This window comes from Rousettus aegyptiacus, unplaced genomic scaffold (assembly GCF_014176215.1).
Source record: "Rousettus aegyptiacus isolate mRouAeg1 unplaced genomic scaffold, mRouAeg1.p scaffold_m13_p_1, whole genome shotgun sequence".
Taxonomy (NCBI): domain Eukaryota; kingdom Metazoa; phylum Chordata; class Mammalia; order Chiroptera; family Pteropodidae; genus Rousettus; species Rousettus aegyptiacus.
Genome location: NW_023416284.1, coordinates 108099750 through 108114082, shown reverse-complemented (window position 1 = coordinate 108114082; position 14333 = coordinate 108099750). Strand labels below are relative to the sequence as shown.

Genomic DNA, 14333 nt, shown 5'->3' with positions numbered 1-14333 from the left:
ATAACTTCAGAAGAGCAACCACAAAAAAGAGCAATGGTTTAGTACTCGCTTTTAAGCTGGGAGTATAATGTTCCCATGGGGCTCTGTTCTCTGCCTTTACCTACCATCCTCTTATCTTACCAAGTATGCACAGAATTTTTTGAACAGAACTTTGTTTGGAAAAAGATTTGAAATTATACCAGCTACACTATGCAACATTTAGATGAAGAGCCATGCATTAGCAGTAGACTGCTGAATCCTTTCTTCAGGGAAAAAAAAAAAATGCTATTTACTGCATACTGTGACCAAGTTCCATTGGAGCCCAGAAATTAATCGCTATGGTGATGAAATATCATTTTCCACACAAAGCAGAGACAGATGCACGTTAATACCATTGCATTTATTGAATGCCAATTAACACCTTCAGTCGTCAATGCTGCTTAAAATCACATCTTAGTTCCTATCCTTGGGAAACTATTTTAATAATAGAAATTAGAGCTGAAAGAATTAAAACCTTTTTCTAAATAAGGTTTCAAGCTCTCAAAATCTCTGAGACTGTCACCTTCTCACCAGACATCCAAATAATAATTTAAGAAATTGTCTTCCCCCACGCCGCACAGGCTAACTGCTCCATTGCTCAGTTTCAGGCTGTGATGCCTTCCTTTCTTCTAATTCCCTTAAATTTCTCCTTCCAACATTGACACCCACACTCACAGATGGCCACTAGCTTGCTGTTGAGAAGAGACATTACAGGATGTCTCAGCATTAACACTACGCCAAGGGCAGTCCTGAGCATTTTCTTTGGTTGCCCAGTAAGCAGTTCTGCCTTTACAGTAACTATAGATAACATTTCATTTGAATACACAGCCAAATTTATCTACACCCAAGCAGCTCTCCCTCAAGCCCTCTTGCAGCAAACACCACAGTGCACAGCCTTTAAAAGTTCTTGAAAGCATTAAGGAAAGACCTCCTTTTACCTGGGGTGTGGTCTGAATGCTCCCTGTTAAGATGCACGAGCTCATTTGGAAGTAAGTTCCCCGCAGTCACTCAGAAAGAAGCCCCTATTCTGGGAGCATTGATTCATCACATAAGGGAGTGAGCAAACCAATGAGGTGGGAAGGGAGCCTCTCACTGGAACAACACACACTCACTCACGCAGATAAAAAAGAATTCTAAAAAGAGGGAAAGTGCAATCCTCCCTGAATTGAAAAATTTTGTTGGCTCCAAAGAAGTTTCATGTTTAGACAATTTTTAGATTTGCAACTTCATAAGAGGTTATATTGACTACTGAAATGGAACCAGCAAAAGTGAAAAAAAAAAAAGCCACCTATTGTGTTTGCCCTCTTTTCATGCATGTATTCTAATTATGTATTCTTCAAAAAGAAGAGAGAAGCCAGATTGTGCAGCAACAAGAAGCTGATTGAAGGGACCGAGAATATGCCAATCTCAGTGATCAGTTGGTTACACTGAGAACATTCAGAGGTACAAATATATGCAAACACTGTGTCTAAATAAAGAACTAGAAAGCACACAGTGATCATTTCAAAAAATCAATAACTTTAATTATCGGTCCTTGGCATATAAATAGCAAGCAATGATATAGGAGCATCTGCAATAACTGGAGTTTTGCTATTAACTAAGTCAGCCATAAATTAAAGCTTGAAATCAAACGTTTGTCAAAACAAAATTCCATTCCAAGGTTCCTAGAAGACAGTGAGTGTCCTGAATGCAGACAAACCTCAAAACCTCACACATGAAATTGATTGGAGTCTTCAGCTTTCTGTATTTCTATTTTCTAAGTATTGATTTTTTCTCTCCAAATCTGCAATATCTATATTTGTACTTTGGCAATGAAAGATGTTGTGCCCCAAGAGCTGGTTATAGACAAAAGAGTACAGGAAAGAATGAAGGTTTTATTTCAAGGACCTAGATTATGGATCTTAACATTTTCAATGTTATCGGAAGCCTAAATTTGTAGAAATATTACAAGTAAAATAATTGTCAAGTGATTTTGCTAGCACATTGGAAAAAAAAACATTCCAAATAACACAGTACTTTTCGACCTATAATATGATCTAAATTTTTTAATATAAGTACTGTTATATCACTAAACAAATTATGTGGCCTGGTCTATGCTATATATTTATGAGTATATTCCATATACTCAAAAGAGAATAAAATATCCCAGCCCTCAAAGAGCTTACAGTCCATTGAGAATATAGAACAGGTATACAAATAACAGGGATACAAAGCAAAACAAGGAGAAAGAAAAAAGAAAAGAAAACGTCCCATACTGCAATTCTCAAACTTTGCACATAAACTGCCCAGAAATCCTGTTAAAATGCAGTTTCTGATTGAGGACATCTAGAATGAGCCTTGGATTCTGCATTGTCAATCAGCTCCCATTTGATGACCTTCTGTTGTTGGTCTGTGACACTTCGAGTAGTAAAGACTTAGAGGAATTTTTAGAGCATGGTGAGATCGCAGCCACCTGGTATATGTGGCATTTGGGCTGAATTTAGAAGGATGGGGAAATAGGGAGCTATAAAGGTGGGAAAGAATAGCATTTATTTGAAGCAGAGAGAAAAGCTTGAGCGAAGGCACCTATCAGAACTGCAGTAAGCAGCAGGTATAGTTATAAAGAATGGAACCCTAAAGCAAGATTGTACACTGGTTGTGGGACGTAGGGGAAGTTACTGAACCTCCCGAAGGCTCCGTTCCATCACCTGTGAAGTGCGGACAAGAACAGTGCTTATTTAAAGGGTTCTGAGGATAACAATTAAAATTCAGCATGTAAAACCTTAACTCTATGCCAGCAAATGCTTAATATATGTTACTCCTGTTAGTACTATTGTTATCCAGTTTGGTAAGCAACATAAATGAGAATAAAGGAAAATAAGACTAGAAAAGCAGGTTAAGCCTTGAATTGAGATGTTTTGATTTTATTCAGTGGGAAATAGGAATAAATAATATATATAAATTCTATTATATATATTAACATTTATTTTATATATCTAATTACCATGACATGTATATGTACATTCAAACATCAAAGGATAACATTAATAAATCCTAGTGAGCACGCATCTTAAGTTCTAGTGTGTGGCTTCCCAAGGGGAAGTAACAGTCTGGTCCTTTGTCAATTACTCATCAGTTTATTCTAATGGTTTTAAACAACTGTGTTCTTGTCCTATAGCTCATTCTGTCCTTCCTCCAATCTTTTCTTCCTCTCACTCCCTCCTCAAACATAAAGCACTAGTTATACATGTTGGCACAATCAAATTTGGAAGAGGAAATACTTCAGCCCCTATTTTTTGCCCTACTTAAATTCTTCCTTGAATCATTTACAACATGAAAACCAAATAAATTAATCCATATTGTTGTTTTATTCTAAGTCTAATTAGAAACTTTTCACTAATCAATTTATTTCCCTTGTTTTATTAATTAATAATTGTTGGTGTTATAGACTATTATATTGATAGAAGTCAGAATTTTTATTTAAAACAACACATAATAGTCATGCATTATAACAGCATGCATCATCCATCTGGTTAGTAACTACGTATAGCTTCAAAGAGCACATGTATTTAGGACAATATCTATAGAAACCATCCCCATTTGAATAGAAAGTAATGATACCTGATCAGAAAAAAAAAAAAAAAAAAAAACAGCCCCCAGTCTTGGATGAGAACAAGCAAATCAATTACTTAGGATGGGAGTAAAGAGAGGAGGAAAGAGTCAATCTTGTAATTAATACCATTTTCCTATGAGTAAGAAGGTCACCTATAGTCTGCCCAAGACCCAGAAGCATTATATAAACATAGACCTTTAATGATCTCTGTTCCACAAAAGAACACAAACTATTCTGTTGAATAATCTTTTTCCAAAAGAAAATTGTTTGTCAATGTTTGCAACAGACAAAAACAATCTGAAATTCTCTTTAAAATCCAACATTACTGATGGCTGAAGAACGGCATCCTTCACTCTTTTTACTACACAGATATTACTGCAATACCTTCCAGCCAAAAGACTCTTAGGATATTGTTTTTCAATTAAATAATATAGAACAAATAGTCTCTTCTCCTGACATGGGAAACAAATTTGAGAAAATAATAGATTAGAACACAAAGGTTTTCTAAGAAACATGTGATTAAACAGATCAGTTGTCAAGGCTATTTAAGTGTCCATTTCTCTGTTCTTTATGCCTTGTGTTTGGTAAAAGAAGGTACAAGAAATCCCACTTATTTTTCTTCAGAAACACCTTTTGAGTGTCAGGAACTATTCTAAGCTCTGGGAGACATCAAGAAAAGAAGACTTGGATCCTATTCTCAACGTGGTTGATAGTCCCATGAATGAGATACCATCACAAGTTACACTGGTAGTGAGTGAAGTAGAGGAGAGTGCAAGGTGGTATGCTGATTATAGGATGCATGGAGAAATGGTCTCGGGCCAGTCCCAGGGAGATTTCACTCTTAGCTTCTGCACTCTTAGTTCCTGTTTCTAGTGACCAACATTGGGACACGTTCTGTTTAGCCCTGAATGGTGTTATTCCTCTGAAGATGACAATCATCAGGAGTTTGGATCCCTGTCTCCAGGGTAAAGGTGATTCCAGGGAGCACAATGAGGATTATCCCAATTCATAGACTCAAAATCAAGTATATACTATTTAAAGTGAATTCTGACATCTCATCAAAAATGCATGAGATTCCATCACAGTCTAAGTTTGGCCTCATCTGTATAGGACAGATGTATTGGCCTCATCTGGATTGCTTCTATGTCATTTCTTCATGCAATACCCTTCAACAATTTCCCTTGTCACCTGGAGGATAAGTCAAAGTCCTTATGCTAGCCAACAGCCCAACATGATCTTGTCCCTACTACTCTCCTCTCTTGAGCTCTAGCCTCAGTGATTTTTATGCTTTTCTAGAGAATACTAACCCCACTCCCCGGAATGTTTATCCCAAGCTTATTATTTTTCGTTCACTTCCCCAGATTTCTGCTCAAAGATTACTTTAACTGTAAAACATCCCTTACTACTGTACCTGAAATTGCAGCTCCAATCCTAGCCCTGTGCTAGCACTTTCTACCCACTCAGCCCATGTTATTTTTCTTCAGAGCATTTATCACCTCTATCACTTGTTTACTACCTGATTTCGTTATTGGATTTTAAACTCTTTGGGGGCAAAGATTATTTTTTTGATCACTGCTATTATCTCAGCAGATAGAATAGTATGTGGCACACACAAGCACTCAATAAATATTTGTACAATGAACTTCTTGACTGACAGTGATTTCTTTTTTTGTGGGCATTTCTTACACTTCTTTGCTTCTAATGGAAAAAAAGTAATTATTTTGGTAAACTTTTAACTGACCATTCAGAAGAAAACAGAATCAGCTCGATCTCCTCAAGTTTCTCAGTTTAATTGGAATGGTTACTGCTAGGGATCACAAGTCCTTGCTAAGAACTAAGGGTATAGGGATTAAAGGAAGTAGCAGAATGAGAGTAATTGCAGTCAGCCCCCCCCCCCCCCATGACTCTTACATACAAATACAGGCAGCAAGATACAGCAGGATGTTCAAAGCTATGTAATGTCCAACCATCTAGGTCAGAAGAGACAAAATAGATTCTGATCTCAGATTTTTCACCAAATAGCTGTGAGGTCTTCAGTAAATCATTCTACTTCTCAGGAACAATTTGTTTATAAAACAAGACTCTAAACCAGTGTTGCCCAATACGCTTTCTTTAAAATACCAGCCTTGCAAGATAAATAATGATAGAGAGATTCCGTAGTCAAATAAATTTAGATATTAATATATTCCATACCCTCCTTTTGGAATCTTAAAGTCAAGCTTGGTTCAGCTGACAATTTCTCACAATTATTTTGCCACAGAATCCCTTGCTTGCCTAATGCATACTATCATCCCACTCACAGTGTGGACTGCTGAACTGGGCAGTTTATAGGAAGTTCTTTCTGCTATGATTCTTGATGAGTGTATGGAAAGAAGATATTTTGGTCAAACAATAACAACAAAAAGAATTTCCACAAAGTTGCTAAATGAAATGCTATTCATGATCTGACCTGAAAAGAGAGTGTGATGAGATAGATGGACATCAGCAGATGTTCTCTGAGTTGAAAGAAAGAAAGAAAGAAAGAAAGAAAGAAAGAAAGAAAGAAAGAAAGAAAGAAAGAAAGAAAGAAGGAAGGAAGGAAGGAAGGAAGGGAAGGAAGGAATAAGGACGACTTAAAAACGTAAATACAAGACACGACGAAAGAAATCCCTAACAGACCTCCCTCCGACTCCCTCCCTCCCTCCCTACACCTCCCTTCCTTACATGCCCTGCCCTTCCCTTGCACCCTTCCCTTCCCTGTCCCTTCCCTCCCTTCCCTTCCCTTCCCTTCCCTTCCACCCCTCCCCCTCCCCTCCCCTCCCCCCCCCCTCCCCTCCACTCCCCGCCCCCCAAGAAACGACAGCAAATCAACAACAGAGAAATAAAAGTGGTATATGTACCTGGCCAACCAACTATAAATCCACTGTTCCAACAGTTCACAAACAACATTCAGCCGCACAGGAATACAAATTGAATAAATAGATGAAGGATTGACTAGAAGATCTCAAAACACATCCAAAGGGATACTAATAAAGTGTAGGGTGAATAGCTGGGGATAAAGCATATTATTTAATATACTCAGAGATTCCATGGTGAATCACTTCTACATACATCATAAGAGGAACAAATTTGGACCTAGAATATAATACATAAAATTTTATTAAGTGGACAGAATGATACTAGCATCTTTAGAGATTATGTTATTTCATAAAAGAACATGACAAAGTAATATTTATTTCCAATACAAGATGAGTGATATGCATTGTTATTTTATATAACAGAGGGAGTCATAGTATGCTATTTTCTGTTTCAGATATATTTATATATGAAGAATGCCCTCAAAAAGCCTTCATTATATTCTACAGATAAGTATTTTATCTGTATTACTCAATTTCAACAATGATAAAAACTTTATTCAAAAAGTATTATAAAATGGATCAAACATAAAAGAGTTTCATTGATTATTTTAGAAAGCCCTAAGCTCTTTACACTTAGGCTCTGTTCACTAGCGCAAGTCATAAACCTCCTCCACATAGGGTAGATTGTCCTAAAAAAGATCAACAACCAATGTTTTGTTACTGGAGTAACATCTTGACATTCAGAAGCAATTGCACTTTAAATGAACTTTCTCATACTTGTGTAACAACGAATAGGCTAAATATAAGTGTAAAGACATATATATCAAAAAAATGTCTACTGCTTACTACAACATAGTCTATATTTTATTTTAATTCATCATTTAATTCATAGCCTATAGACAGACATGACTCTTAGCAGAATAACTGAAAGAACGGAAGGCAGACATCAGAAAGTCGGTTTTTGTCAGTTTTCTCTTAAGCTACCTAACTTTGATTAGAAGAATAAAACAGAGAGCAATGTAAAAGTAAAACTAGCTGTGTGTGCAATAAAGTAAAGGGAACATGGGCTTTAGGTCAGAGAGTATTGGTGCGGTATCACCTCTCCTCTGCCACCTATTAGCTATGTGACCCAAGGGAGATTCTTGATCTCTCTAAGCAACATTTATTTATAATCATAGAATTAAACAAACTGAGACACTCTTGAGCATGAAAGGGAGTGGGGGCACTATTAGTAATTTTACTTTAGGACAATAGGCATCAAATGTAACTGTTGTGGACAAATCAAGAGGTATTCAACCTGTTTGCAATTTTGAGATATCTCAATACAATTGTGAGGTTAAAATGGCATGATGTAATATTCTATACAGGAAGTTTAACAATACAGGTGTTCAATAATAGTTACAACTCCTTTCTCAGAAATAGAAATTGGCTATTGGTTAGGGGTGGGGATGATATGAGGGGCTTATTGTGTTATCTTTTAAAACATGGAGCTACGTGAATGATTGACATGCTACATACCCTGCTTCAGATGCTCTGCAATAACCCTGTCCTTTCTAAGTTCTAAGAAACTTGGAGATTCCATGTGAATCATTTTAATTGCATCGTGAAAGTAACACAATTTCTGACACACAATGTACTTTATAAAATCACTACCTGAAGACTCCTTCCCTGACTCCATGGGTTAGATACAACCTCCTGTTGTGCAGTCTCTTAGCACCTTGTACCTCACAACATTTGTTGCTATTAAAATTCTATGATTATATAGTGAATTCTTTAGTATCTGGCTTCCCTGTTGGAACAAAAACACCAGGACAATAGGAAATTTCTATTGTATACTCTGCTGCACCGCCAGCACCTAGTAGTGTCTATCACATGGTAGGGGGTCAATAAATATTCATTAAATAGATGAAAGATTGTGCACATTCATGATACTTATATGGGAGACTCAGAGAGAGCAAAAGAGATTTCTGTCTTCAAGAAACATGGTGTCAGAGTCCATCGAGTAATAAAAGTGATTTAATCACTGTATAATTCTGTTACTTTAAAGATAGAGCACATATAAAAATAGCAAACCACAATGAATGTCAAAGCTGTGAATGTTTTAGGAGTGTATGGAAGGCATCAGCATGAAAAGGGTGTGTGAGGGGCTGGGGTCCATGAAGAAAAATAGAAAAAGCATCTCAGATTTAGATCCCTCCTCCCACTTTTAGCAGCCATGGTCTGTCACCCTCAAACACTTCACTCACTCATTTCAAGATTTTATCCTACATATAGTATGTACAAATACCATTTAATGAGTTGTAAGTGATGCTGCTCTTGACAATTATATCATCTCTTGTATTTCTCAACAACAAACCAGCACAAAAATTATGATGTCCATTAAACAAGTAAGAAAAATGAGACTCAGAGAAATTAAGTTACTTACTTAACAAGTATATGATGCAATTGGATTTGAACTCAGGTCTGCCTGGCTAGAACACAGATTAATGTTAACTCTTATTTGCTGACTGCCAGACTTACTTTAGAAATACTCGTTTATAGAAAAGTGATAAGAAAAGTGATAAGAGTACATTACAAGCAGTAGAGAGCATGAATTTTGTTCTTAGTATAGCTCCTCTTCAGGAGAATTGGGCTCTGATGAACACTTTCCCCAAGACGCCAGTATTTATTCTCACAGTGTAACTACATACTCCCACTTTTCTACCTTTCATACCTGTTAGTCTCTTACCATGTCTATGTTAGTTCTAGCTATAAAAGCAATGTAAGATTATTTTGCAATATAACTTTAAAACAGAAATGAGATATCACCAAAAAATTCAATTATATTGTCATTGGTATGAGTACTAGAGCTACATAAATTTCAATATGGATAACACAACACACAGAAAAGTGTTATTGAATGACTAAATATGTTTATAAGTACTTAATTATATTAAACAATATTTATCTTCAAAAACATCTGAAGTAATGTGTGAACTCTAACCTATATTTTACATCAACCAATTATACTAATAATGGAAACCAATTTGGAGTCATAATCACATTCAAATCATCAATCTACCTATGATTAACTGATGATACTATGTAAGTTTCTTAAATTCTATGTGCTTTGGTTTCTTCATCTATAAAGTGGGCATAATAAAAGCATCTAAATCTCATAGGATGAATGTGAAAATTAAATGAGATAACATAAAGACCCCCAGTGTATGGCCTGACACATAGTAGGCACATAATAAATATTAATTTTCTCTTTCTTTTCGGGATAGATGAAATGTCTGAGGTTTAATGAAAATTTGTAATTGATATAAGTATCAGAATACTACCATGTTTCCCTGCAGTTTCCTCCTTTTTCTCTCCTTAATGTGTTCAAATCAAAGCAGAAAGGCAGATCTCAACTCCTGTCTACCATCATCTTCAAGATCTTCTATGAATCCTATGACAACTGTTAAAAACCAGACTCATGAGGAGTTAACCAACAATCAAATGGCAAGTTAATAGAGCTCATATTTGTTCCATATTCTCCAAAATCAGTCACCACTTAGACTGAAGGATTTTCTTGAATGAACGTGCATATGTATTTGTAAAAGATTAATTGAGTGGGTAAAGAGTTGCAGGTGAATCAAATTACATGGGGATAGTTGTTCCATTTGAATTTAGATTTGACACTTAGTAATTTTTACCCAGGGAGAAACTAATTGATGGCTACATTATGCCAATGTATTCCCCCAGGATGGGAGGTGTCCTGGGACCAGTGCTGTCGTGAAGTCAGTCTTCCATGAAGATAGAAATTAATGATGTTTTTTTTTTTTTTTTTTAATCACCACTACTGCATCCCTGGTGCTTAACATTTAGGAGATACTAAATGTACATTTGTCGAATGAATTATTGTATATGCCTCCCCTAGAGAAAATAACGGGTAAGATACAAAGGTGCTATGGGTTAAATGTAAAGAAATAGAAGATAAAACACAAAGCTTTTCTCCCCAGGACTCACTTTAGTGGTAAGTCAGTAGGTGCTACTGCAATTTAACCTTCCACTGGCACTTCTCTGACTAAATCACATTCGATGATAGAAAATTTCCTATGTCAGAAATGGCTACCGTTTCAAAGGTGAGAGATATTAAGAAGCAATACAGAAGATAATATGAGGAAAACATTTTCATTTATTTTCCTCACAGTGTGTGATGAAGTAACATGCAGGATATAAGAAGGAAATTTTTCAAGTTAATAAAATAGTCATTTAAAGGTATTTAGTACATCGTGAAGAAAAACTGAAATAGCAACTATCTTACCTGAAAAGAGCACTTTACCTATTTATCAAATTTGCTCAGAGATTAAAATAAAGAGACTATTAAACATTTACAAAAAAAAAAAAATGGCTCCCTCATTTCCATTTAAAAACAAAACAAAACTAGATTATGTAACTCAAAGGGATTTTGTGATGATTAAATAAAACCATATATGGGACATTCCCAACATGATGCCTGCCATATGATAAGCTCTCAAACATAAGTTGTCGTAGCTGTATGATGTAATACTTAGTTGACCAAATTAACTAGCAATCTAACATTAAGTATATGTTTAAAACCAATAAATACCAGTTACATAATTATTTTTAAATTTCACAAAAATATTGTTACTTAATATATACTCCAAAGTACTTTCATTTAAAATTGGTGTTTTGATTTCTTTTTTTTTTCCGATCAACTTGATATTATTTTTTGACTTTTTAATATATCTCTGTGTACAACAAAACTCTTTTCTCACTTACAATTTTGTTAATTGATAAGACTACATGGAAAGACAAACTTATTCCCATCAAATCTGCCTCTTCTAATTACCAGTAAATTCTAAACAGAAGCACTTTTCTAGAGTCTTTGGTTTTGCATATCACCATACTATTTTATTCTTAAGTCTAACTATAGTATTTCTGGTAGAAATATTTTAAGAGTTACTTCTCAGTCTTCTGAAAGCATGCATTGACATTAATAAATCTGGTTACCTGGAAAGGGTTAGGGACGCTGAGCAGGCTGGCATCTGTAAGTCTTAGATTTCAATATGCTGCCCATATGGTATCGTGTCCAGCTATGTATATATAGGTGTATATATATATATATATTTTTTCAAATCAACATGTGACTGTGTAGGAGATGGCTGAGCCTTCAAACTTTGAAAAAATAAGTTCTAGAGGTTCTAATGACATTCATTTGAGCAGTCTGTAGGCATAAAGGAATTTGAGACACAAAAATATCATTGTTCCAGTTCATAGTTATTAAATGTTTTGCTGTAAGGACAGAATGACCTCTTTCTTTCTGGAGACATTTGCTAAGGTCCATAATGTGTCATTTCAATTCTCTCAATAAGCTTACTAGTAAAAACACAATATATCTTCCCTTAGTATTTCAAATTTTTCTTAAATTATTCCTAAAATATTTTTCCCTTAAAAACTGACATAGGAAAAAATAAATAAAATGAATCCCTGTTCAAAATAGTGTTTTAGGGAAAGAAGAAATAATCACTAAGTGCTTTTAACATTTATGAAAACATACATGAGATTTTTAACTCAGAAAAATTAATCTGTGAGCTATTACCAATTCATTACTTTCTAAAGAAACTTTTGGCTTTTCTAGACTGCTAACCATGAGCTCAGCAGCCAGATTGCTGTGTTTGAATCCCAACTCTGCCACTTAAAAGCTGTGTGACTTTAGATGGATTACTAAACCTTTCACTGCCTTAATTATTTTTTCTGTAAACCAAGAATAATAAGATTCATAGGATTGTGGTTATATGAATTAGTACACATAAGCTCTGGGAACCGTATAGGGCATAGAGTAAGAATTAAATAAATGTTAACAGTTATTACCAGCTATTATTAATAGAATGACCATATGTATTTTAATAGTTCATCCATTGTTTCTGACCTTCCTCTATTCATTCCAATAGCCCACTTCCAACACTTTTAAAAATAATCATTGAATGACCTCTTAGCTGCACATATAACTGACTCTTTTCCTGAACCTCTCTGTTAATGACATTTGTTGGCTATTTTCCTCATTAAGAAAGTCTTTCCCCTTGTCTTCTCTGAACTCTCCTTGCCTGGCTCTTCCCCAGTAACTCCTCCTCTTATCTCCTTCTCCTCTGAGAGAAAGATCCCAGAGATTCAGCACATAGCACTTCCTCTGCCCTTGCCTGTGTTCTCTCCTCCGTGATAGTTATCCTCTTCTTTCATGATTTAGACGCTCCTGAGAGCTCGCTGGCTCTACCACTACACCTCCACTTTTGCCCCCTCTCCCAAGCCCCAGTTTCTCCTCTTTGAAGCTTCTTTTGATGACTCTAATAAAAGCACCATACAACAAGTAGATGAATTGGGGAGTTTGACAAATGTGTGTTTCAGTCTTGACTCTACAGTTTACAAGGTGCATGACCATGATCAATTTTCTTAATTTCTCAAAATCTCCATTTCCTCATCGGTAATAGATCATTTAGAAAACCTATCTCATAGGCTTAATTAAACAATACAACTGATGTAAAGTATTTGACATAGTGCCTGGTACATGGAAAATACTAAATATATATCAGATGATTACTAATATTAATGCCCTATTGAATACATTCAAAATCTTTGATATTTTACACACATATATATATATAAAAACTCATCTCCACTTGTTATTATTTGTCTTATTTGTTTTTATTATTTGAAATAAAATATGGCAATATTGTCTTTAATTGTAATTTAAAATTTCTCAGGTCCGTATTTTGCCAGTATAAAAATTCTATTCTGCAACCTCTCTTATTGGAAGGTGAGGCCATGCAATTAAGTTGTGACCAATGAGATGTAATTAGAAATAAGTGTACTTAAAATGGTATGTCATGGCCATCTTTATCTCCATCCTGCTATCTGGAATTTAGATATGATGGCTGGATCTCAAGCAGCCACAATAGACCCTTATGATAAAAGTTACACTCTAAAGATGATAGAAAGGTGAATGAATTTGGCAGGAGGGGTCCCTAAAGTAAGGACTGACAACCCTTGAACTTGTTTTTAATGTGAGAGAGAAGTAAGCATCTATTGTGAGGTTTCTCTCTTGTCTATGGGCAGATCTAATCTTAAGTAAATTAACATTGTAATTTCTATTTCTTCCCTAACTTGCACCCTTCATTTCAGCCAGGCCAGTTTCTTTACAGTTTCCCAATTTGTTGTAGCTCAGATTGTTCCATTATCTGTGTTCCATTTTCACCCTAAAGCATCTTGGATTTGCTCAACCAAAAAGGTTCAGATCTAACAGGAGCCTTTATCTGATCTCTGAAATGCTCAATTCTCTTCCTCTCATCTGAATGTTGTAACATTTATATTTTATTCCACATCATCAATTACCCCCATAAGGTAGTCTTGTATCTTGAATTATTTGTAAGATAATTAATAACCAGGTGGTGTAGGTTGAATTCTCCAGAAATATATCCCACCACAAACTTTAGGATGTTAGTTATGGACAAGGGAAAAACACTTGAGAAGAAAGGGGCAGAAGCAGGGTTGGGTAGAAGGAGAGGTTGAATTTTGACACAGACTCTACAGAGCCAGGATAATTGGGCAGGGAGTTCAAAAGTGAGTATTATCATATCTAGCCCAAGTGGCCAAGACTTCAACTAAGGCGGGCTGTCCTGGGAAGGTATGACCTCAGCAAAGCATCTCTCTGCAGATGAGGCAGACCCTGAAGGAGACGACAGTTGGAGGCTGTTTGCCAGCTACACTTCTTGCAGCTCAGAAGCAAGACCTTCTTCAACAAGGCATCTGGGCACCACACCTTTGAGTCTAACATCCTTTTAGCCAGGCCAGTTTCTTTATAGTTTCCCAATTTGTTGTAGCTCAGATTGCTCCATTATCTG

General features: G+C 35.7%; 1 protein-coding gene across 8 annotated transcripts in view; it reads right to left on the bottom strand.

The window, feature by feature from the left end:
• Positions 1 to 14333, bottom strand: part of LOC107515265 (muscular LMNA interacting protein) — a 210903-nt gene that overhangs the window by 115755 nt on the left and 80815 nt on the right. For 2 of the 8 annotated variants that reach the window (XM_016153880.2, XM_036218894.1), the window contains exon 1: positions 957 to 2909. The exons of the other annotated variants lie outside the window; for them this stretch is intronic. In XM_016153880.2, coding sequence (XP_016009366.2) covers positions 957 to 1001 — 45 coding nt within the window. In that variant the 5' untranslated portion in view covers positions 1002 to 2909. Of the gene's footprint in view, positions 1 to 956; positions 2910 to 14333 lie in introns of those variants that run through there. 8 annotated transcript variants of the gene reach the window in all.